The sequence below is a fragment of the Mustela nivalis genome (assembly GCF_964662115.1).
Source record: "Mustela nivalis genome assembly, chromosome: 4".
Lineage (NCBI taxonomy): Eukaryota > Metazoa > Chordata > Mammalia > Carnivora > Mustelidae > Mustela > Mustela nivalis.
The window spans coordinates 28,094,630-28,121,456 of NC_139023.1; the positions used below are offsets into that span (position 1 = coordinate 28,094,630).

General features: G+C 40.2%; 1 protein-coding gene across 6 annotated transcripts in view; it reads right to left on the reverse strand.

The window, feature by feature from the left end:
• The window catches only part of ATP10D (ATPase phospholipid transporting 10D (putative)), a 105,157-nt gene extending 79,403 nt beyond the window's left edge, over nucleotides 1-25,754 (reverse strand). For 2 of the 6 annotated variants that reach the window (XR_014311075.1, XR_014311076.1), the window contains exons 1-2: nucleotides 25,447-25,710; nucleotides 3,636-3,696 (exon numbers count right to left, since the gene is read on the reverse strand). Coding sequence is in view for 2 of the 6 variants with exons in the window: in XM_082728357.1 (XP_082584483.1) it covers nucleotides 3,636-3,640 (5 nt within the window). In the remaining 4 variants the exon portion in view is untranslated. Of the gene's footprint in view, nucleotides 1-3,635; nucleotides 3,697-25,446 lie in introns of all 6 variants that reach the window. The other 4 variants (XM_082728357.1, XM_082728359.1, XM_082728358.1 and 1 more) reach the window with 4 other exon arrangements.
• Between the last annotated feature and the right edge of the window lie 1,073 nt (nucleotides 25,755-26,827).

Genomic DNA, 26,827 nt, shown 5'->3' on the forward strand with positions numbered 1-26,827 from the left:
GCTCATGGAACTCCCTCTCTCTCCCTCCCTCTTAAAAACTCTATGGTCACTACCAGGGGTCTGAGTATAGGCCAGGCTACTAGATGATGGGTCATGACCCACTTACCACCATTGCTCCTGTCAAAATATGAGTAAGACCAATGACTACCAGCTGACCATTAACCCATGTGTGTCCCCAGTGACCCAATCTAGAACAGAGATGAGTTGTCCCAACCAAGCTCAATCCAAATTGCCAACCTGCCAAATTTTGAGTCAATAAAAATTACACTACCATGTTTTGGGGTGGTTATAAAACAAAATCTCTTACATGTTCTTTCTTATTTCCCTTATTTCCAAGTTTTCCTTATCTCCCAGGAAATTCAGCCCTGCTTAGAATTTTGAGTTCACTAATTGAAAACAAAAGATAAGAGCCTACCATATTCCACTTTACAGGCATTATCTTATTTAACATTTACATCAATTTTATGATACAGGTATTATTTCTACTTTACAAAAGAGGAAACAGGCTTAGAGAATAAAGTAACTTGCTGAAGTTTATATGGTTAGTAAGTAGGTAAGGCTGATTCAGACTAACTCTCATGACAGTTTCTGCTTTAAGTGGTAACGTGTTTCATTGATCTTTGTATCCAGAGTAGCTGGCACTTAGTAGATGCTCAATAAAAGTTCATACTTGGTAACAAGCACTTCACCAAGTATGTAGAGGATAAGGTCTGGAGGCCTTGGTTTCTATCTTTGCTTTATCAATGTCAATTATTTATCTCCTTCCACTGGAGTTTACCTCTGGAGATTTTTATTTAATAAATCAGGAAGTATGTTTACAAAACTCCCCAGACCTCATCTAGAGAAAAAATGAGGCTATGTGCTGGAACCTAGAGTAGGCTAGGAATACTGAAATCATCTAAGGTTTCAATACCCTTTCTCCAAGTACTCAGGCTCTAGGTGAGGTGATAGGCACGTAGATATATAAATGCAACCCCAGGTGTAAAATGCTGTTTGAGGCACTGATGTAGCTGGGCAAATTATTTAAGCTGGTTTCTTTCCTAGGCTTCATTCTAAGTTTACAACATGTCTACTGATTATTTTCTCTAAAATGTTCCATTAATCAGAAATTAATAGTTTTCCCCTAAGAACATTAAAACTGTATCCAGCTTTCATGGATCTGAAATCACAGATCATCACCTTGTAACACAGAAGATCTGGTCCAATTACATTCTAGTAATTCTAGTGAGTCGGTATTTTTTATAATCCCTTCTTGGTAGCACATTTACTTACTATATACTGGTCCTTCAGCAATCCAACCGATTACAGTTGAGCAGCCCTGTATTTATACAGAGTTAGTTGAATTACAATTAATAATCTAAAAATCCATCAGATCTTTAAAACATACATGATCTAAAGCAAAATAATAAAAACAAGTAAGACCGGAGAGTCCTGTTAAGGGGAAGAATACAATAGCCTCCAAGTATGTTTATCTGTGTATGGATACTGAACCCACAAATATAACCTCTATGACCACTGAGAGAAAATATTCATAAAGTTAGTCTTATCGGGTTTTTTTAAGATTTGATTTATTTATTTGACAGAGAAAGAGCATGAATGGTGGGAAGAGGCAAAGGGAGAGAGAGAAACTGACTCCCCACTGAGCAGAGAGCATGATGTGGGGCTTGATGTCAGGACCCAGGGATCATGACCTTTGCCGAAGGCAGACACTTAACCATCTGAGCCTCCCAGGCACCCCAGTCTTACCAGTTTTAATGAGAAAAAAATTCTATCCTTACCAGGTCTCTGACCTTTGGAGTTTGCTCTCTAAAATATCTGTACATAAAGGGCTGAATCCGTAAACACTGGCCAAAATAATTCTTTCTTTTAACATAACTTTTTTAAAAGCCCACATATGAAGTAATATGAAAAGTCTGGTTTTCACTCCAGTGTATAACAATAGCTTCTTAACCTATAACTAGTAATGACAGTTTGAGTTATTAAAGTAGTTTATAACATATCCAGAAATCTCCTGCAGGTTAAGGATGTAAGAAAGTGCTTTATAAATGATTCAGTAGATAATGTAAAAACACCAAATGTAAGAACTAAATGCTTTTTGTGCATTTCACCCCCTGCACATCAGGGACTGATGGCAAACCTCATATTCTTCAGAGGGCTAAAATTTTATAGTATTTCTAGAAACTTTGACTTTCCTCTTGCAATTAAATTCTTGTTAAGATACAGGAGTGGGGGCACCTGGGTGGCTCAGTGGGTTAAGCCTCTGCCTTCGGCTCAGGTCATGATCCTGGGGTCCTGGGATCAAGCCCCGCATCGGCCTCTCTGCTCAGCAGGAAGCCTGCTTCCCTTCCTCTCTCTCTGCCTGCCTCTCGGCCGGCCTACTTGTGATCTCTCTCTGTCAAATAAATAAATAAAAATCTTAAAAAAAAAAGAGACAGGAGTGTGTATCCCTCTGGTGTCCACAATCTCAACAGTAATATAGATTCTACTTAAATTTTTAAAATTTTAAAGTAGAATTTCTTGAGAATGCAAACAGAAATAACTAAACAAATACGACCCTTAGGAGGTGTTAACTTTTGGTAATTCATGGCGTATCTAACAAATAATCTCACCCTAGCAAAAACACTTACTGGTTCACAAAAACAATCAGCTTTCCATTCCATGGATCTATTCCAGAACCTTCTCTCTCCCCATTCACTCAGTTCCAAAGAGACAAACCTATGGCTAGAGAACACTTCATGCCAAAGTATCCCTGCTTCCACCAACCTGTGTGCCTTTTCAACGCCCTTCAACTTTTGTTAGGTGCTCTACTTACTCAAATATTGTCTCCCCCTCTCCCCGCCCTTCTTATTCCCAAGGAATTTTGGTGAGGATAGAATTGGACCTGGCTTATTGCCCTCTTCAGCCATCAAATCTCTGTCCTTGCCTCCAAGACAAGGCGGTTCATCAACTGGCAGTGTCTTCTCCCCTCAGTACCGCCATTCTCTCCTGAAAAGGGATTACAGGGTCAAAGGACTGATCTACACAAGAGAGTGTTTCATGAGACTGAAGGGAAAAAGACCTGATGTGGAGGTAATTAGCATGTGGTAAAAATCCTTTCAAATTTCCAGTTCAGAATTTAAACCATTTTATATTGAGCAGGAAATGACCAAGGATCTACTTAGTCCTTCTACTTCAAGTGCTTTCAAAATTGTCAACTGCCAGTTCAGTGAGAAATACTTTCTCTGAGGTAACCTAAAACCCACACGCCCACATACATATACAGCTGAAACAAAAATTATACAATTCTGGTGCTTATTACTTGCAATGCATCCATTTTCTGTTCTGCTCTATTCTCTTTCTTGCTGAGTCTTTCTTTCATTTTAATACTGGTCAAGATGCTTGAATTAGTTTCAAGGGCCACTAATATGGTGCTATACACACTTCGGAAAGACACCGCACGATGTTCCACATGGGTTGAAAGTGTACAAGGAAGTGAACAGATCCACTTTAAGCTCCTGTCCTGATAGAAAGGCGGGGGGAACACAGTGGCTAGAGTAGAAGGTTCTGTAGAGTTGGATCTGTTGTTAATAATGTTCACATATATATTCAGCAAAATTTCTTGAGGATATGAAAGGAAAGCAAATCGGGAGTCATACCTCATTAAGAATCAGCATGAAGCATGTTATTTTAAAGTTCAGACTTCAGAAATTACTTAACCTAGAAGACACAAACCAGTGGCCCTTAAGCAAAATTCTATTCAATGATGTATCCTGTATCATGATGTTGGCAAACACATTTGAATAATTTTTTGAATATAGGACTGACATTTAAATAGAGATAAATTCATATAAAATATTGATATTTAGTTTATCTTAAAAAGAAAAAAAAAACAATCACAGAATACTGGGCATTTATTTTCATACAGTAACAAATATGAGAAGTCTTTTGACTATAGTCCCTCACCTAACCCTTCATATTCCAGCTCACCTGTTTTAACTGAATAAATGAGTACTCTGTTCAGCACTTTTTTTTTTTTTGAAGATTTTATTTATTTGACAGAGAGAGAGATCACAAGAAGGCCGAGAGGCAGGCAGAGAGAGGGAGAAACCGGCTCCCCACTGAGCCTTGATCCCAGGACCCTGAGATCATGACCTGAGCCGAAGGCAGAGGCCTAACCCACTGAGCCACCCAGGCGTCCTGTTCAGCACTTTTTGACAAATCAAATTCTTTTTTTTTTTTTTAAGATTTTATTTATTTATTTGTCAGAGAGAGAGCGAGTGAGAGCAAGCACAGGCAGACAGAGTGGAAGGCAGAGTCAGAGGGAGAAGCAGGCTCCCCGCGGAGCAGGGAGCCCGATGCGGGACTTGATCCCAGGACGCTGGGATCATGACCTGAGCCGAAGGCAGCTGCTTAACCAACTGAGCCACCCAGGCGTCCCGACAAATCAAATTCTTCCTGCTTTATGGACTCTGACTCGAATATCAGTTGTATCACTTATTAGGTATGTGACCTACGTAATTAACCCTCATGCCTCAGCTTGCTAATGAAAAAAAATGAGACACCGTGAAGAGTCATGGGACACGCCGAAAACAATATTCGTTCTGTTCCCCACTCTCATGCTCCTCTTTGGCAATTTCTCAGGTCATATAGAAGTCAAGGCTGGTAACTCTATAAATTGGGTTGAGGTACAAACTTTCAATATATTGCTTTTCAAATTAAAAGAAGTTGTCCAACTCCAAGTATATATCTGCTGATACATGGAAAGTAACCAGCATTAAGTAGGATACAAATAGAATATCAAACAGTCACAAAAGATAGACATGACATAAAATGACCTTCGCACCACCCGATCTCATCCTCAACCTTTCTTTCTGAAATTCACCCCAACTATGTCCATGAACAAACTGTATGCCACTCATCTGGTGTTTTCTAAGTGTACCTCAATAACAGTCCCCTAGGCCCCTCCCCTGGAGATCCTGATTAAGAGGATCTAAAATAGGGCCCATGAATGTAGAATTTAATTAGGACCCAGGTGACTTATCAAGAAGGTGGCAAAGCACAGCTTATACTCTGAATCTCCGCAAATGCTGCCTTCTGGAAGGCGGGCCAATCCTATTACCCACTCATCCCACCAGCCCCTATTCATTCTTTAGACTGTTGAAGTTTGGCCATGGAGTGGGGGGAACTGAGGAGGATCCACACAGAAGACTCAGTAAGGCATTCCCTGCTCTGCATCCATTATGGTCCTGAGCTTGGCTCAATCGCGGCACCTGCTTCAGTGCTCTTTGTTGGCTTTGTTCTTCACAGTCAAGGAACACATCTCACTGCTTGCCAAACTTCACACCAAACTCCAATGCTTGGCCAACGTTGGATCGTCAACAAGTAACTGTTGATCACTGACTTTTATAGAAAAGAGGTAGCAAGTGGAAAGGACACAAAACACCCCATTTCCTCTGTCATGATTCAGCCTGGCTTTCCTTCCATTAGAAGCAGGAGTAATAAGATCTAAGTTTGAGAAAACAGAAGTAGTCAGCTTGTGTTGCATTCATTCCACCTTTATTAATAGAAGGAATCTGCTTCTCCAAGCCTAGAAGACTCTTACAGAAAATCACTGTTTTCTTTCCTACTGGATTTATGAGACCAGTAAGCAGTACAGCAGTGATTAAGAGCATAGACTCTGTAGCCAGACTCTGACATCAATTCCTGGCACCTCCACTTGCCAGCTAACCTTGACCAAAGGGTTGTTGTGAGGATTAAGTGAGTTAATATATGTAAAGCCCCTAGAATAGTGTGTGAACCATAGTCAAGCGTTAAGTAAAGTTAACAAATGTGACTATCTGGGAAATGTTCTCTCAATTAGAGTACTTATTCATATATATTGAGAATTTGTATGCACAGTAGTAACCCCAACAACTATATCCAAATACTTTTCTATATTTAATTTCTTAAGCTGAATATAACTTTGCTTTTCATTTAACTGAAGAGTCTGCCAGGCAACCAACCACCTGAGGATAGCAATACCTTCTAGTCAACTGTTCCCAGGGGTAAACAGAGCAACCTAGCAGACAAAACTTTAATGTACAAGTTAGGATGAAGCATTTTAGGATTTTTTTTAAAAAGATTTTATTTATTTACTTGACAGAGACAGAGACAGTGAGAGGCGGAATGCAAGCAGTGGGAGTGGGCCCTCGGGGGAGAAGCAGGCTTCCCGCCAAGCAGGGAATTCGATGAGTGGCTCGTTCCTAGGACCCTGGGATCATGACCTGAGCTGAAGGGAGACGCTTAATGACTGAACCACCCAGGTGCCCCGCATTTTAGGATTTTTCAAGAGCATTCACAATTTTAAGATTTAGCCCAATCCAAAAAAAGCTGATTATTCATGGGGTTCTGCTAATACACAAAATGGACCCATGCTTTACTTGATCTAATACTCTGCCACTGATTGGAACCCTGCCTTCAGAATTAATAGCAAGTTTTTTTAAACACAAAGAAGCAAATGTATAAAGTTCAGTTATCATCACTAGGAACCAAAAAGAATTTTCAGATCTAGATACTTTATTCCTGAGTGAGCTACTATCCTTAAAGGTAGAGAGGTTCAGTATTTCATTAAAAAAGAAAAAAAACCCTATAGTTTACCTAAGTTTTATTAAAGTCTTCAATACTATTTTTGGTTTAAGAGTAAATTACTACTTGTGAAAATCTGGATTACAACAAACTTACTGCTGGTTAGTAAGAGAAAAATACCATTAAAGATTAACTATATGAAAAGGCTACATGTTCCTGGGCTGAGAGTGGAAACTTGAAGCCCAACGTCACCTAGATACACAGTGCCAGAAACATTTGACTCTGGACACTTCGCTTTAACTAACATTAGCATTTTACCTAGAATTTAAGAATTAATTAATATGGCCACAGAGCCTAAAGGTGATGATTCTTAACACATGTTCACACTGAGAGAGAAGGACTGGGTTTGAGATTAACATAAACCAAATGATGTATACACCCAACTTGCAATATTCCTTTTACAGCAAGGCAGTAATACAGGTTAAAAGAAAAAAAATTTCATTGCAAGTAATCTTTCATCACCACCATATAAATATGTATGTGCATTAAAAACATGTGTTCACTCTTTTATAACTGCCACAAAAATTTATAAACCCATGTCACTTATGAATATTGATGGAAAAACACAAGAAAATCCAGCAAATTAAAGACAATGCAAAAGAATGGCTACTGGTTGTCTCCAGGGGTTGAGAGCAGCCTTCTAGAGAAAGCCAGCAAGAAAATGGAGACTTAGGTCCAATGGCTGCAAGGAACGGAGTTCTGCCAACAACCTGGAAGGTAGGACGTGGATTCTTCCCCAGAGTTTTCAGATAAGAACTCAGCTTGGATAACATCGTTATTTCAGCCTTTGAGGACCTAAGCAAAGAACCAAGTCACACTGTACTGGGACTTCCAATCTGCAGAACTGTACTCAAGAACTGGAGTTGTTCTATGCCACTAACTTGTGATTGCTATGATGGCAAGAGAAAACTAACACCGAGGGCCTAAAAGTGGATCCCTGTGTAAACAGAAACTTAGTTGGCAAACACAGAATTTCAAATCAGTGGAAAAACGGTGACTTAACATGCCTAGAATAAATGGTTCCATCTTGAAAACCAGAAAGCTACATTCCTACTTTACAGCACATTAAAAAAAATAGATTTTTATTTTAAAATATTTTCATAAATTTTTAATTCAAAAAACAAATCTCCAGGTAGACTGAAAACTGAAATGTAAAAATTACAGTAAATATAGTTTAAGAAAATTCAGGATATTTTTTATTATTATTACGTGGACAAAACTGTAACTTCTCTCTTGTTTAGACAAGCTTTCTTACAGTCTGTGCTAGTGAGGATGGGGGAAAACCAACCCTCTGGCAGTGGAAAGTGAATTGTTACAATTTCCCCACCACCATCACCAAAAAAACTTATGATAATATTTATGAAAACTGAAAATACATATAACTATGGGCATAGCAACTCCATTTTGGGGAATCTTACCTATTGGTATGGGTATAGGTACAAGAAGGCATACTGTATTTTGGGATTCGTTTATTTATTTATTTATTTATTTACTCTTTTGGTTTGGTTTTTGTAGTAACAATCTTGGAAATATCATGAAAGTCCTTCAGTTGTGGAACAGCTAACTACACTGTGACATTTCCACATTACAGAATATTATATACCTATTAAACATATGTATTCATACCTTGACCTGGATCAGTGACTACTGTGTATATTGAGGGGGGAAAAATAAGAAATGACAGAGCAATATGGATATGAATGATCAAACATTTCTAAAAATGAATGAGGTAAGACCAAATGACTGATCTGGGTTCAAAGAGTGGTGAGAATGACAACTTGAGCATAGCTGAAGTTTCACTTTAATTATCTACCGAAATACGCGAAGGTATACACAAGATCTAGGACACACGAGTGGGAGTGTGTGTGTTTGTATCACCTTTCCAGTCCCTCAGGAAGACAGCACCAGTTAGTATTATTGTCAGTTGTGAGAAATGTGGAAACTTCCAGTTTACAAGATTCTGGAACAGAAGCCCACTGCCTTTTCAAATTCTTAGGCTGGAAGAGGAGCCGTGGGAGTACACAAGAGCACACGGGTCACTAACCAAGCGTTATCCAGAGGCTTGGGCTCTACTTCCTACTGTGCTGTTGAATCCGCACTTAGCCTGGCCTGGATTTGTTTCACATAATAACACAAACTGCCTGGGTGTGTGCAATGTTCACAACCATTTGCAAGAAATACAAAGTACAGAATAATTCGCACAAGGCTATGAATATTGGTTATGGTAAGAATACGAAAGGAGTAAAAGATGAACTTTTCTTTCTTTGTCACAATGAAGATGCATCGATAATTTTCAAAAAAAATAAAGTTTTTGAAGGGAGAATCTGTACTTGTTAGCTACAAAACAGCTCCATGTTGCCCTAAGCATTAGCTCTGCATGATGCTACATGAGCCAATATTCCATTCAAGCTAAAGAACAAAAACCAAAACAAACAGACAAAAAAACCATGAAGTTCTAAAATCTACAAGAGATCAATTTGAGTCACAAAATCAATTAAGGTCAGAAATAAAGAAATATAAACAAAGCACTGCCTATAAAATAAGTACTGGGGCTCAGTCAGTTAAGCATCCGACTCTTGATTTCAGCTCAGGTCAGGGTCTCAGGGTCGGAAGACTGAGGCCGGTGTCAGGCTCCACACTGGGCATGAAGCTGGCTTAAGATTCTCTCTCTCTCCCTCTCCCTCTGCCCCGCCCCATGCATGCTCCCTCTCTCTCTCAAAAATAAATAAACACTTACATAAGTACATAAATAAAATAAGTACTAATACTTCTATGATTACTGTTCATGAAATACACTCCCCATGTCATTTATGACTTCTACTTTTCAGAGTAAGAAATAAAAGGCCAAAGGTTTTATAACTCAAGGCATGCAATGTTTTACTCCAAAGTCATGCCTTTCCAATTGTACAATACTACTTCTTTAGAAAATTTAAAAACAAATACAATCATTTAAAACCACATGATTTCTAGTTAATGTTTATTTTCTCTAGAAGATATCAAAAAACCAAAATACTTCAATAACAGAGTATTCCTAAAATAACATATCACACTCTGCTCCTTCTTGAACACAAATGTACTTGAAAGCAAACAGTTCTCAAAATCCCTGTTTCCCTTAATGAATACTTAATGAAAAGTTTGTAGCAAGGCAGATGACCAAAGGTAAATATGGGGTAATGAATTCCCTGGGGCCCAGTTAGTATTTAAAAATTTCTGAGGTCATCACCAACCAACAACTAACTTGAAATATACACATGAGCTCACCCGTCTGAAGAAGAAAAACATTCTTATGTACAGTCATTTCAGGATGCTGTGTTTGTGGCCGTCAAACTCCAGCATGCATTGGAGTGTCCTAAGCCACACCTCTGCCTTTCTGATAACACAGGGGCGGGGAGAGGCGGCTCAAGAATTTGCATATCTAGGGGTGTCTGAGTGGTTCAGTTGGTTGGGGGTCTATCGTCAGCTTAGCTTGTGATCCCAGAGTCCTGGGATCGAGCCCTGCACCGGGCTCCCTGCTCAGCAGAGAGCCTGCTTCTCCCTCTACCCTCTGCTCGTGCTCTCTCTCACTCGCTCTTGCTTTCTCTCAAATAAAATCTTAAAAAAAAAAAAAAAAAGAATTTGTGTTTCTAACACAGTTCCAGGTGGTGCTGGTGCTGGTCCTAGTCCTAAACCATACTTTGAGAACCACTGCTCTTACTAAATCACTTTATTTCAAAATGTAAAGCTGAAATTAAGAGTGAACACTTTTTTAGGTACTCCTCCTGTCACTGGCAAGCCCATCTCCTCCAAGTACACAGAGCAAGGCTATGCACCAATGATTTTACAGCCCATGCAAGCAGATACTCTCATCCAAGGCTAGAATTAACTAAAATTGTGAAGGTCTAAGTTTACACGAAAATCTCCAGAAGTTGGGGACGAGACCCGCAGCACTGACTCTTTCTATGGGTTTAATACTGTTACGGTCAGCTTCAGTCATTATTTCCATAGGCTCAGCAAGGGAGAACAATAGGTCCTGACCTTGACAGACTTTCAATCTTCTTCTCAATCAAGATGAGAAAAATGAGAAAGCCCTAACAAAATATCAAAAGTTGTTATACACTTGAGACCTGGGATGAAAGACAAGTTATCTAACAGGGTCAGTTAAAAAAAAAAAAAAAAATAGGCAATGTTTCATAGCAGACTCAGGAGACTCAAGACAGGAAGGTCTCCTTGACCTAGATGTCTGAGGTAGCTCTCCTGAGGCACAGTGATAAAATGTGGGGCTTATTCCACTCTGGGTCCTCTCTGCCCAGTGCTCTATTAGAGGCTTATTGACTTCAAGGAGACCAATTCCTTATCTGACAGGTAATAATGATGACAAAAATGATGCATCATTTGATATCACTGCTGGTTTCTTTGTTGCATCAGTTGCCAAAAGGAACTGACGGCATGGTTCCTTTACTAACTGCTCTCCTTTGATCAAAAAGGAGAAAGGATTTTCATCACCCCACATAATCTTTGGAAAAATATGAAGTTATAGATATACCTAATAGGGTTTGGTGATGACAAAGGTCAATTTATTTAGTGGGAAAACTGGATTTTGAATAACAAAGTCTCATAATCCTCAGTGCTCTCCAGTGGGCGGGAGGAATCAGATTTGCCAAATAAAGTCCTCTTGGAGTTCTATGTGCTCTTTAATAGTTTCTATCAATTGTAACTTCTTGAACTAAAACCCCAGTAGAAGTTCATGTTCTTTGTTTAAGATGTACGCGAGAGGCAAAACATTGAACTGAAGTCATTACTTTGGATGACTGCTGATTGTTATCATGAAAGGAGGTGCTGTATAGGATACAAAAAATGAACCCATAGTATCTTTCATTTCTACCATGAATGAAGACATTGTTGTGACAGTTTTGTCATTCTTAGGGCCCTAAATGGGAAAAGACCAACTCTAACCAAGCACGTAGCCCTTATGTATCTCTAGAAAACACCGCTTAAGCCAAGTTCATTCATTCAATGTGACCTGAAAAGCAGACACGGAGGCTGATGCTGGGGAGACAGAAACAAAAGATACTGTTCTACATCACAGCAGAGGCTTCTCACTGAGACCGAGGGAAGGAACCCTCCACAGCAACGAGTGATGTGATTCATATCACTGCAGCTGAAGAGTGAAATTGGAAGTTTCAAATATGTCAAGTTTATTTTGAATGAAGAGAGGCATATAAAATATGAGCATGGTACCTAGATGCATGGTCTTATCCTGGGAAGAGTTACCCATTCTTAATGCTTCCAAACACATTAAATATAAAGACATTCTTCAATCCTCTCATGTAAAAATAAAACATACAAGGACACACTTTCAGACATGGAAATCTTTACCATCTTCTTCAATTTTTCTCAGCTTTCCCTTGAAGGGACAACACCTCCAAATGAGTTTACCTTTTGCTGATGTTTCGGCTTCAAACTGGTTTAAGCTAGCAAAAAGCCAGGGAAAATGGTGCAGTTGTATAAATGTCTCTTTGTTACTGGAAACGTAAAAAAGCTAACCCATACTCACGGCAAGTTCCCAATATGTCTCTGTCTATTCTTAAAGCAGAAAAATCACACACGTATGAAACATTAATGATAACGACTTTAATACTGTGTCTTGACATTGGTTATTCTAGATAGTACTCCTAAAATATATGTCACTGAAATGACACAATAGCATGTTTTTGAGATTTGATTATTCAATGCTAACAAAATATTCCTCCAATAAACCTAAGATCATAACACTACCATTTATAAAGACAAGCTGAGCTCTGTGCTGGGAATAAATATATGATGACTTTAATCTTTACAACAAACTGCATTATTTTGATGCCCATAGAGGGCTGAAAACACAAAGGCTCAGAATGGTTGAGAAACTCACCCAAGGGACACAGCTTGGTGAGTGGCTGACTACCCCAGCCTAATCCAAGTACTGCGATGGACTGAGAGCCCTGGTGGCTATTGTAGCTCTGACAAAGGACACAGACAATCGAGCAGTAAGTTGGCAGAAGGCACATAGAATCTGGCTGCCTACTGAAGAACACAAGAATGGGAAGAAAGAAGCCACCTGGGTGGCTCAGTGGGTTAAGCCGCTGCCTTCAGCTCAGGTCATCTCAGGGTCCTGGGATCGAGTCCCACGTCGGGCTCTCTGATCAGCGGGGAGCCTGTTTCCCTCTCTCTCTCTCTGCCTGCCTCTCCGTCTACTTGTGATTTCTCTCTGTCAAATAAATAAATAAAATCTTTTAAAAAAAAAATGTGAGATGACGTCATTTAAGGGAAAAAAGAGCTGAAGATATACTTCATATGAAGAACTTCTGTTAACAAATCAAATACTTGTATTTCATTTAAAAAATACTTATTTGATGCATTCAAAAGAAAGCTCTTCACATTTTCTGAAACATGATTCAGTATACACAAATAAAAGTTGCTGTTAAATGATTCATTTTTAACCTGAGTTCAGAACTCTCTGACCCCACAGGGACCTATAAGCAACTAAACCATGACCCTTCACTACCCCGCTTCATGCACGGCCTCACTTCCCTTTACTCAGTTTCAATTTTACGGTCAACTCTGTTACCACTTCCATATATATTCTCTCTACCCCTTAACTCTCCTCTCCTTTCTTGACAAGACTCTCACCCTAGCTGTATCCAAATCCGTTATATCTAAATCCCTCTTATACTCTGTGGTAGTACCTACAGGTGGGAAGTACCTGGAAACAGACATAGAACCTCCCTGATCAGTGTCACTTTCAATTACTGACCATGAATCAGGAGTCAGCATGTGTGGCCATGCTGACTGCAAGTACACAGCATTTCCACTCTCGTCATTTTCCCGCTGCACAGACAAGTATCTCACACCTCCTTCTCTCACCTGCCCTATCTCCCTCCTGACTTACTTCCTGCCGATGACCTTGTTTCCGTTGTACTGAGGAAACCAAAGCCATCAAACCAGAACTTCTACAGGTTCCCCCCATGTAATTGTCCTCCAGCTCAGACATCCCAAAACCCCAGACTCCTGCATCTGCCAATGAGGCAGCCCATCATGTCCGTAACATGGACAGAGCTGTGCTCCTCCCCCCCAAACCTGCTTCCTCCACAGATCAGCCTATCAGGTGATGGCCGGCCCACTGTTCCACATCCTCAGTCACCCACCAGATCCTCTGATTCAGCCTGGGGTCCTGTCCTTTCCTCAAAACCCACATCTCTGGGTGCCTGAATTGCTCAGCCAGTTAAGTGTCTGGCTCTTGATTTTGGCTCAGGTCATGATCTCGGGTCATGAGATGGAGCCCTGAGTCAGGCTCCGTGTTCAGCTTGGAGTCTGCTTAAAGCCCTCTCCCTCTCCCTCTGCCCCCCTCACCCCAGCTCATGCTTGCTCGCTCCCTCAGAAAAACAAACAAACAAAAAACCCACATACAGTCAGTCAGCAAATTCTCTTGGCTCTTCCTTTAAAATGTATCCAGAATCTCACCGCTTGGCATCACCACTGCCGCCATTACCTAACCTAGTCCAGTTCAAACCCAAGTTACATCCCAAATTTTCTACGATCTAAAACTCTCCAGAGGTTTTCATCTTAATTATGAGAACAGCTGTCCGTGTCACATGATTCTGCCTCCCCAAGTCCGCTCCCATCTATTACTCTCCCCTCCTTCCGCCTTCCCCCACAGCCTCCCCCCAGCAATCCCTGTCCTCCTCCCCAGCTTTAGTTTTCATAGGACTTCTGCATCACTGTTTAACATCACAAAATTATTTTTGTATTTTGGCTTTTTTGTCTCTCTCCTCTTCATTAGAGAAGGAATTTCTATCTTTTTTGTCCACTGATGCAACTAGGCCTAAAAAGTTATCAGGCACAGAGTAGACTTTCAATATGTATGTGTGGAATGAACATATGAATGGAGCAACTCCCCTAGGATATGCAGCAAAAACCAGAATACCTGTAACAATCCTGTATACACCAGCTCCACAAATTATAAAAACTTAATTATTTCATGATCTCACTATATCTTTTATTGAAAGTTATTAGAGTTTCATATTAAGATTTATAGCATGTAGAGGTACCTGGGTGGCTCATTCGGTTAAGCATCTGAGTCTTGATTTCAGCTCAGGTCATGATCTCATGGTGGTGAGACTGAGCCCTACATTGGGTTCTGTGCTGAGCCTGGAGCCTGCTTAAGATTCTCTCTCACCCTCTCCCCTGTCCCTTCCTCCTGCTCGCACACACTCTCTCCCCCTCTCTTAAAAAAAAATAAATAAATAAAAAAGATCTATAGCATGGAACCCTAAAATGACCACTAACAAGATTATGCAACAAGAAGACATGAAAAGGGAAATAAATTTGGGGCGCCTGGGTGGCACAATCGGTTGTGTGTGACTCTTGGTTTCAGCTCAGGTTGTGACCTCAGGATGGTGGGATCAAGCCCCACACTGGACTCCCCCACTCAGCATGGTCGGCTTAACATTTCTCTCCCTCTCTCTTTGCCCCACCCCTCAGGCTCTCTCTAAGATAAATAAATTTTAAAAATCTTTTAAAAAATGAACATTTTAAAAAGGGAACTAAAACAAATAGACCCTTAAAAAAATAGCTGAGGTATTTGAATCTCACGGTCATAAAACTCTTAAAAAGGAAGTTCTCTGAAAACTACTTAAAGTAAAAGCATTTAAAGAGGATAAGGCTTAGCAACTTAAATAGAAAATTCGTGATTTTAAAGCTGGAAAAAAAATCTTAAAAATCCAACTAAATACTTTACACACAAGAAAACTGAGGTTCAGAGACATCGACTCACTCATTATTATACATCAAATTAGTCACATAAAATAACCCACCTGTTCTCTCCACTCCATTTTATTACTCATTCATACATACGTAGGCTTTTATTAATTCCTAAACTGCACATTATTTACAAACGTGTCATAAATGAGTTAAGTCACAGTTTGAATACAAGATTTTATGCTTGCTAAAACTTTGTATGATAGAGTGCTTAGACTATATTTAACTACGATTTATTCACATGTGTACTATCTTAAAATTTTTACAGCTCATTTGGAGGATCTACCCTCCTGTGTCATTTTTATCCTAACTAGTCCTATTATCACTCACAATAGCCTACTTTTTACATTGATATTTTATAAAAGCAATATCAGAAAAAAAAAACTTCACCACTTCACCAGTAACCTAAACTTCCAACTTCACCAGTAACCTAAAAAAAGCAATTAAAACAGAGTTAATTTTTTTTTTTTTTACTAAATACAGCAAAGAATTTCTTTATTCATGATGCTCAATGAAAGCAAGCTTTCATTCCATGCTGGGGTAATCTAAACTGCTTCTTCACTTCTTTGGAGCCAAAAGGTACTATGCCTTAAAATGTTCATCCTCTTTGGCCCTGAGCAGAAAGATGATAAATTCAGCACTAGAAGGGGAACTAATCCAAGTGTTAGGAAAAAGAGAAATTGTTAAATTGTGGTATATCAATGGCAATGTTTCTAGGAAGAAGTTGCTGTGGCTGAGGTCAAAGAGGTTGCTGCCTGTGTTCACCTCAAGGATTTAGATGGATTCCTGTCTCACATTGAGGTCTTTCATCCATTTTGAGTCTATTTTTGTGTGTGATGTAAGGAAATGGGGAAGCAGGGGGGAAAAATGAACTACTGGTACTTCATCAAGATCAAGATTTTGCACAGCAAAGTAAACAGTCAACAAAACCAAAGACAGCCGAGGGAATGGGAGAAGATATTTGCAAATGACATACAGATAAAAGGTTAATATCCAAAATCTATAAAGAACTTATCAAACTCAATACACAAAAAACAAATAATCCAATCAAAAAATGGGCAGAAGACATGAACAGACATTTCTGCAAAGATGACATCCAGATGGCCATAGACACATGAAAAAGTGCTCAACATCACTGGGCATAAGGGAAATACAAATCAAAACCACAATGAGATACCACCTTTCACCAATCAGAATGCCTAAAATTAACAAGTCAGGAAACAACAGATGTTGGCAAGGATGTGGAGAAACAGGAACCCTCCTACACTGTTGGTGGGAATGAAAGCTAGTGTAGCCACTCTGGAAAACAGTATGGAGGTTCCCCAAAAAGTTGAAAACAGAGCTACCTATGACCCAGCAATTGCACTGCTGGGTATATACCCCAAAGATACAAATGTAGTGATCTGAAGAGGCATGTGCACCCGAATGTTTATAGCAGCAATGTCCACAATAGCCAAACTATGGAAAGAACCTAGATGTCCATCAACAGATGAATGGATAGAGAAGGTGTGGTATATATACGTACATGGAATACTATGCAGCCATCAATCTTGCCATTTGCAACCATGTGGACACAACTAGAGGGTATTATGCTAAGCAAAGTAAGTCAATCAGAGAAAGACAATTATCATACAATCTCTCGATATGAGGAATTTGAGAGGCAGGTCGGGTAGTTGTGAGGGGTAGGGAAGGAAAAAAATGAAACAAGATGGGACTGAGGAGGGAGACAAACCATAAGAGATTCTTAATCTCAGGAAATGAACTGAGGGTTGCTGGTGGGTGGAGGGGGAGGGATAGGGTGACTGTTATATGCTATGGGGAGTGCTGTGAATTGTGTAAGACAGATGCTTCATAGACCTGTACTTCTGAAGCAAATAATACATTATATGTTAATTTTAAAAATTGTGATATATCTAAATGGAAATACAACAGAGCTGTTTAAAAAGTATTCAAATGAATTTTTATTAAAAAAATGTCTGGGGGTGGGATGCCTGGGTGGCTCAGTTGGTTAAGCATCTGCCTTTGGCTCAGGTCATGATCCCACAGTCCTGAGACTGAGCCCTGTGTTGGGCTCCCTGCTCAGTAGGGGAGTCTGCTTCTCCCTCTCCCTCTGCCCTACCCCCAACTCATGAACTCTCACTCAATCTCTCTCAAATAAATAAAATCTTGTAAAAAATTGGGTTTCTAAGGTTTTAATCCATGATTAAGACCTATATACAAGTATGAACTCATCTAAACTACAGATATATATATGTATATATATTCATTTTTATATATATAAAACAAATTTTTAAACCACTAACACTGGTTATTTTGCAGTGGTAATTAATAGATAACTTCTAAATATTTTTTTGTACCTGTCCATACTTTTTACTATGAAAATATGTTTTTACTTTATCATTAAGAACGAGATCACTATTTTAGTGAAAAATTATTCTAAAACTAATCCTACTCAACATGTCCAATGCTAATCACAAAGCCAAATGCTACTGGTAGAGAAAAATGGAAGTTATATATTGCTTCTACATTTAAGATTCAGCGAAAAGATAGAATCCTTTAAGTTTCTGTTTTAAGAACAACCTTATAAAATGCAAGACAAGCATGCTGCTTCAACGCTGAGAAAGATATTCACGTCCAAGTCCAAAAGATATTCACGTCCAAGCAGCACATGTATCATACTAATAATACTTGATATTATGTCGGGACAACAGAAACATAAGTGAGAATATAAACTTCATCATAACACCAAATATGTGTGTCCCTGCCAAGAAATCCTGAACGTAATTAAAAATGTTGCAAAGCCACCTCAAGCACTCAGGTTTCCTTTAGACAAAAGACCAATACTAAAAATCTCATAGAAGTAGGTGTCTAAATTTTACGATAGCTTACTTAAATGCCCAGGTAGCTATGGGACACTGTCTTCTTTATGAAAATTAGGTGAAATAGAATTTAAATAATTTTCTGCAAAAAGTTTAATGGAGGGGAGGGGCAGCACCTGGCTGGCTCAGTTGGTATAGCATGATTGATTGATTGATTGGTACTTAGGATACTCTTGATTCTTGATCTTGCCATTGTGAGTTCAAGTCCCATGTTGGGTATAGAGATTACTTAAAAAAATATAAATCTTCTGCAAAAAGTTTAGATAATCGTTGAAGTAAACCACATTATACTTAAGTAGGGCATATACATTTTCAGACATAAAAGGAAGCTTAATCTCAAAAACAAGTCATTATACTTTTCAAATATCACCTTCGTTGCTCTATATCTCAGAAAATTAAACCCAGTGAGGAGGAAAAAAGAAATGAAAGTCAGGCTTTTAAGTACTTTTATTTTTTTTTTTAAGATTTTTAATTATTTATCTGACAGTGAGAGAGAGAGTGTGCACGCACAAGCAGGACGAGCTGCCAACAGACAGGGGAGAGGGAGAAGCAGACTCCCTGCTGAGCAGAAAGCCCCACCAACATGGGGCTTGATCCCCAGGACCCCAGGATCATGACCTCAGCCGAAGGCAGATGCTTAACCAATTGAGCTACCCAGGTGGCCCCAAAATCATTTTTAATGAAGTGACAACTAATATTAACCACCAAAACAAACAAAAATCTCTGTCTCCTAGGAGCTTACCTTCTAGTGTTCATTTATTTTATCTTCTCTTGGGCACCATGCTGGGTATGTCGGAAAAGAATAAAAGTGCCCAGCACAGGTCAACATACTCAATTCAACAACAAAAAGGTAACACTGGTGTAATCATGCAATATCAAAATTAAGAAAGCAGTGGGATACCTGGGTGGCTCCATCGGTTAAGCCGCTGCCTTCAGCTCAGGTCATGATCCTGGGGTCCTGGAATCAAGTTCCACATCCGCTCCTTGCTCAGCAGGAAGCCTGCTGCTTCTCTCTCTGCCTCTGCCTGCCTCCTCTGCTTGCTTATGCGCACTCTGTCTCTCTGACAAACAAATAAATTCTTTAAAAAAATTTAGAAAGCAGAAAGACCTATGAGAAGACATGACTGAGGTTGGAAGACAGAAAAGGAGTGGAGGGTAGGCTTCTGGGGAGAGAGAGCATGTTAAATGAGCTTCGGGAAAGGCCTACAATCTGAGAGGAGAGATTTGCAGATGAAAAACTGATTTTTACTTTTTTCTATGATGAAGAATTTACACTTAGTTTGAAGGAAAGAAGAAATGATCAAAGACATTTGCGAGGGTGTGATAGTGGGCGTTTAAAGGATTTCTTTGCAAGAAGTTGAAAGACACATTGGAATGGAGGAGAAAAGGTAGGGAGACTAGACTGGAAAGAGGGAGCAATGTGCTTCAGAACACAGTTGACTAGTAACCTAACGAGGAGTGGTATGGTTAGAGATTTCCAAAGGTACCTCTGAGTGCAGCCCTGTGACAACAGCAGCACCAACAGCTGGCAAGGGCAACAGGGTAACAACTGGGCCGGAACCACCCTCTGATTCCCCACTGTACCTCCTGTCCTCTGCCCAGTACCGATACTGCATCCTTAACTGCCCAGTACCAATACTGCATCTTTAACACCAATACTGCACCTGTCCACACATCCCTAGCAACACCCCGTCCCCCTTGACCATGACCTAAATCCAGCAGGCAAAAGTGTGACAAATTGGGCACTGTGGGCCACGATATTCTCTCTTTTGAACTAGCTTAGCTTAAATGAAATGCTACAATATGAGAGAGGGAAGACAGCACAGGACTCTGAGTAAGAAGTATTTTTTTTTTTTAAGATTTTATTTATTTATTTGACAGAGAGAGTTCACAGTAGGCAGAGAGGCAGGCAGAGAGAGAGAGAGGGAAGCAGGCTCCCTGCTGAGCAGAGAGCCCGATGCGGGACTCGATCCCAGAATCCTGAGATCATGACCTGAGCCGAAGGCAGCGGCTTAACCCACTGAGCCACCCAGGCGCCCCAAGAAGTATTTTTTTTTAATTCTATTTTCCCGGGGTGTCTGGGTGGCTCAACGGGTTAAGCATCAGACTCCTGGTTTCAGCTCAGATCATGATCTCAGAGTTCTGAAATGGAGGCACCCCTTCTCCCCGCTTCTGGCGCCACACTCATTAGGAGGTTGCTGGAGATTCTCCCTCTCCCTCTGCACACACCCCCCCCCCGACCACCCCAAACTCCCTCCCCCCACCCCCCTCACTCTCTAAAATAAACAAGCAAACAAAAAAACAAATAGTAAAATAAAATTCTATTGCCCTGTTGAAAATATTTCACTTTTTTCTCAGTTCCTGGTTTAGGAACCTTAAAAGTACAGTAACGGCCCAGAATCAGGCATTTTTCTAACCTGGCAAAGCAGAAATGTTGTTTTGTTAGCTGAAGGGCATCATGGGTAAGTAGACAGAATCTTTGAGATAAACATATGACAATACCTCTTTAGGAAAGACTTCAGTGAAGAAAGGATTTATAAATTAAGAATTGTAACTATAACTTTCAGTGTATTGTTATAGCCTGTAAGGGAAATGAGAATGTTTTTAAATAGTGCAAATTATGAGAACAATAACTTGAAGTAAAAGAGGTCAAACATTTTTGGATAATTTTTTAAAATCTGAGAGAGAGACAGGGAGAAAGAGCACAAGTAGGATGAGGGACCGAGGGAGAAGCAGACTCCCTGCCAAGCAGAGCCAAAGAGACATGGGGCTCCATCCTGGGACTCTGGGATCACGACCTGAGCCAAAGGGAGACACTTAACTGACTGAACCACTCAGGCACCCCAACATTTTTGGATAATTTAAAATTGATTTTCACCTTCTTTCTCATAAGCTACTCTCATTTTCTTATTACCTTTCCTACATAAAGAGTTGAAATTTTACAAATTTGTTTTGCTAACAGAAATACAGTCATAGAGGGCCTGGGTGGCTCAGATGTTGAGCATCTGCCTTTGGCTTAGGTCATGATCTCCAGGTCCTGGGATGGAGCCCCATGTCAGGCTCTCGCCTCAGTGGGGAGTCTGCTTCTCCCTCTCCCTCTGCCGCTCCCCCTGCTTGTGCTCTCTCTCTCTCTCTCTCTCCATCTCTGTCTCTGTATTTCTCTCAAATGAATAAATAAAATCTTTAAAAAAAGAAAAGAAAAACAGTCATATTACCCTCCTCTTCCTCATTCAGAAAGGCCTTAAAGGGAGTAAGTGGATTTTAGAAAAAGAAATTAGGGAGTGTTTAATTAAAGCCTAGTGGCTTGGGCCCCAAGCAGATGTGATCAACAGGAAATGAAAAGGAATAAATCTTTCATCAGTCCAACACTGCTTATTATTTCAGAAAATGGCTGGGGGCAGAAGAGTGAATGTGACTAGAATAAGTTTTATCTTGGTATTTCCCCTATAATCCAAATGTTTTCACCAGTTAATATAATCCATGACAACATACCTGACATAGGATTACCCACACAGAGACTACAGAGGCTTTATGCAAGAAAGGAAAATGAGTATCATCTACGTGCTCTTTATTTATATTTATTTATTTATTTTTATATATTTATTTATAAAGAATTGCTTTATTAGGATAGTGACTTGTTTTTCCTGATAACAAAAATATATCGTAGAAATTTTAGAAACTACAGATCAATACCATGAGAAAAAACAGAAACCACCCAGAACCCCGCTACCCACACATAAGTAACATTAACATTCGGTTTATTCTCCACCAATAAAGTAGTTCCTGTGCATATACAGGACTTTTTTTTTTCAAAAGTAAGATTTTGTAACTTTTCATTCCTCCTATCACAAACATTTTTCCATGTCATGAAAAAGTCTGCCTTCCCAACAACTTCACACATTTTGATTGGCTTTCCATGTCTGTCAATGTGATGTGTAAAAATGTGGTAACTGATTGCTCTGCTGAGTATTCCTCCAATACAGGGAAGAAACATCCCTCCGCTCCCAACCTTAAAAAAGTCCATTTTTCCCTTTTGTGCTTGCCCATTTATGCTTATTTTTCACTTGGCATAATTTTTCCCATGGGTGTCTATCTCTCACTGTGTTTTATCCTATCTTTTGAAAGGGTTTACTAGTATATAAAATGTAGACCTTAGACTTTTAATTTGTTTTGGTATTTCGTGGCAATATTTTTCAAACAGCATTTTTGTGATTATAAAAATAAACGTTGTTGTAGGAGATTTGGGAATATGAGGAAAAAAATATTTTTAAAAAGCTGTAACTCTACCACCTCAAAATCCAATTTCTTTTTCATATATGTCAGTGACTATCTCCATTGATACAAACAGGAACTTGTAGGCGAACAGGAAGTACAACAATCTTGTTGTCCAAGATTTGTTAATTTAAAAAATGCCTGACATGTAGTAAGGACTTAACATTTGAAAAAATGGTATATTTCAAAATTATATTTTACAAATTCAAGATAAGAGTGTTAAATTTTGCTTTTTTAATCAACATGCAAAGACCTTTCAAAATCATGAAATTTTATCAAAACTATTTCTGAAACTGAATTTTATCAACATAGATATACAATACATTAATTTAAGAACTCTGCTACGGGGGCTTTATTATGTGTTTCTTTTTTTTTTTTTTTTTTCATATTACAGACACACTGTAATGAACACATTCATAAATATTCCTATAAAATTCAGATGATTTCTTTGGTATATATTTCTAGACTCAGAATTATTGAGTCAAAGCTTACAAAGATGTACAGGTTTTAATACATTTTCCAATATTACTGCAAATCGTTATCTGAATATACCCTTCACTTAGAAGCATAAAGATTCCATGGAGGCCACAACTCTTCTACAAAACTAGTACAACTATTACATCTTATTCTAACAGCGCTATATTTCCACGAAAAGTGTTGTTTCTATGGCTATGATGATTTCCGAAATGAAGTAATAAGTCCATCTTAGATAATAGGAAGGGAATAATGTCTTCAAGCAAATACACTCACTTCAACCCTCTCCTGAAGCTTTAAGGAAATCTGCTCAACTATGGCTCAGGAATGGTGACAGCACCCAGCATGCACGTTATTATCTCAAGAGTTGATCAACAGATTCTCCATTTTTTTCAAGCATGGACAAGAGATTAAATTTATCTTCACCAATGCCCTGGGTTTTGGGAGCATGTCCTTTGATTTTCCTTCATTAAAAAGACTGCTTCTAACTAGATCAGACAATGACTAAATCATGTACTGAAGCCTTCAATATGCGAACTTTTTTTTACCTCTTATTTTAAAAACCAATTGTAAAAAGTTTATCTAACCAATGAGTCATTTCCTTCATTTTAATGACATCAAAATAAAAAATATCCTAGTCAAGGGCGCCTGGGTGGCTCAGTGGTTAAGCCGCTGCCTTCTGCTCAGGTCATGATCTCAGGGTCCTGGGATCGAGTCCCGCATCGGGCTCTCTGCTCAGCAGGGAGCCTGCTTCCTCCTCTCTCTCTCTCTCTCTGCCTGCCTCTCTGCCTACTTGTGATTTCTCTGTCAAATAAATAAATAAATAAATCTTAAAAAAAAAAATATCCTAGTCAATTCACTAAGAATTGGGAATATGAGGAATTCCCTAAGTAATTGCATTTAAAAGTATTTGGTTCTTGCTATGGAAAGGTCAAGCATTCCTGAAATCTGGGGGATTTTTTAAATGATTTTGAGAGAGAGCCCATGCATATGCACCCGCACACGAGCAGTGGTTGGGGCAGAGGGAGAGGGAGAGGGAGAAGCCGACTCCAAACTCAACAAGGAGACTAACCCAGGGCTCAATCCCAGGATCCCAGGGATCAAGACCTCAGCTGAAGGCAGAAGAGGCAGAAGCTACCCAGGCACCTCCGAAATCCCGTTTTAGACTACTTAGATGCTCCATTTTATATAATTTAGCAGGCATTAAATTCACAGTTAGTGTCATTTTTTAAACTCCCTAAAACGTTGTGAATGTTGCCTAGTTGTTTTTCAATATATGCAGTATGATCTCATTTTGGTAAAAACAAGCTATTTCCATGTAGGTATGTAATATGTATTCCTAATGAGACTAGCGAAGAGTCCAGAAGGAGCAGACATTATCTCTTGGGGGTAGGCTAGAGTGCAGGGTCACTCTGGGGCACTGAATGAATTTATGGTGTTACAGTGATGATGTTTCACATGTCTGCTCTTAACAAACCAAAGCGTTTTGTTGTTGTTTTGTTTTATTTTTATGATGGGACACTTCACAGAAATTTGACCTAGCCCAGTATAAAAATTCCTATCTCCTCTGGAGCCTTCTGATACAGCAATCATTTGATGGATAAGGCGCCCCTATTCTTGTGGATCAATCACTGCAGGCTGATTAGAGTCAGAGGCTTGCTTTCAGGGTATAGAACTGTTCTCTCCTTGCCAAGAACTAGCATGGAAAGAAGCAGGAAGAAACTTTGTGGTCTTTTTGAGGGAACATTCTGTAGAACAGCTGACCTCGCATGCCTTTATAATTAAGGGTAATTTAAATATATTCTTGTTAAAGTCACAGCGCTTCGATGCTCCAAACCGGAGGGTTTCACTAATCCACCCGGTGTCTCTCTGCTGTACATCCACTATGTTTTACAACGTAAGAGGAAGGATGCTCCAAACTAAATCTGCCAAGTTAGTGTGTGCGAGGAAGAACGCGGGGTTTTTTACAGCCCTCCTTTGAAAGTTATTTCAGAGCAAACTTCAGCACAAGCACCTTTTCCTTCCTAAGGAACAAACCCTGTTTATTTACCGGGTTAAAAAACTTCAACCCCCATGCTCTTCGTTACCTTTGAGACAAAGCCAAAATTGCCCTAAACTGCCCCATTTCACCAGGAGGTGACAAAAGTGTGTATGCGCGCGCGGGCGCGCATAATCTGCCTTTCCACAAGTCCCAGCACTCAGAACAGATGAAATTATTCCTCTTTTGAAATAAAAACCAAGAGACTGAAAATGGTGTGTTTCTCTCTCTCTCTCTCTCTCTCTCTTTTCAAATTCATCAACAGCCCTAAAATCTACCCTTGAGACCCTACACCAAACCTGAAAAGCAGTTCATGGGGAAGCGGGAGAGGAGCAGGGGAAGGGAGCGAGGAGTGGACTGAGAAGTGAAACGGAGGCCAGTGCCAGGGGCCGGCTCGCGCACCCTTACCAGTTCCTCCTCCCTCGGCACACAGCACCGCATGACGATCGCCACTCTCCAGGTGCAAGAGAAAAACCAGGCACAAATCCGAAGAGTGCCAGCGGGTTACGCTTCTAGGCCAGCCATTTGCTTTGGCGGAGGCGGTGGGGGGGAGGGCGGCGGGGAAGACGAAAATCAATTCTCGGAAGACAGCCCCCAAACTCCCTGGCCCGAGCCGGAGGCAAAGTACCACCGCCGCCTCCTCCCCTCCCCGCACCGCTCCGGAGCCGCCGTGCTTCCGCGAACTGCCAATCGCCCGTCGCCCCGCCTCCCGTGACGTAGGGGGCGTGGCCTGGAGGAGGCTGGCTTCCTCCCTGGGTGCTGGAGCGCTCTGCTCTCGCTCCGACTGTCGAGGAGATGCCCGGGTGGTCAGGGGCTTTTATCGTTCCACCCCGGCCACATACACTACCTTGAAATGATTGGAGTTATTTTGTGGAGGCTAAAAGGGATCAAATCTAAACATTTAATGTTACCGTTTCATAACTGGGAAAGAAATGGAGAAGACCGCAATTTTGATTTGGTCTTTTTCCGCCTCCCTCCCTCCCTCATTCAGTGGAATGTGCTCTGTCCGTATACCTGCCATGGTCTGTTAGCTGAAAACTCGGGGCTTTCATCAATTTTTTTTTTTTTTTCTCCAAAATAAATTTCCAACAACCCATTTGGTCTCTCAAAACGTCTGGCCAACTCAGTGCTTTGAGAAAGGAAAACAGAACCAATAATGGCAAGAATTCAGATCGAAACCTAATCATCTCTGGCTGCCAGTTGTTGTATCCCGCTGAAACAGACCTCCACAACTCTTTTGTACATTTACTTTCTCAAATGTATCTCAGATGTGTAGCGAAAAATGAAGGAAACTAAAGGATGATACAATGTTTCCCTAACAGTGAAGGGCTCTTCAGGGCGGACTCATGCATCTGCTTGGGAATCTGGCAAACTCTCCCAGACCGGGCTGGAGAGGCCAAACAAGTTCCTGCACCCACTGAGAAGGTGCGTCTCCCAGAGGCAAGAGGCAAGTTCTGGGTGTGGCTTCCTGTGATGGCTGAATCTGGAAACCTCCTTCTGCAGGCAAGGGCAAATCTCGAGTTTAGTCAACTCTGGGAATCAATCCAACTTCGTTGAGCAGACTGTCATTTAGGTGGCCTCTGAATTCCAGGCCTTGGTAGCATTTCTTGCAGTCATGAGAGTGTCCCTAACGTGATTTAAGACTAAACAAATCTTCTACAAAATTGAACAAATTTTCTAACTGACAGCCAGTTAGGAGACTTTTAAATTTAAGATAAGCCTCCCAGAGTCTCCCCAGTCAGCACTGATGCTGTAATCTCAGCCTTTCTGGGAGGATGCATACCATAAC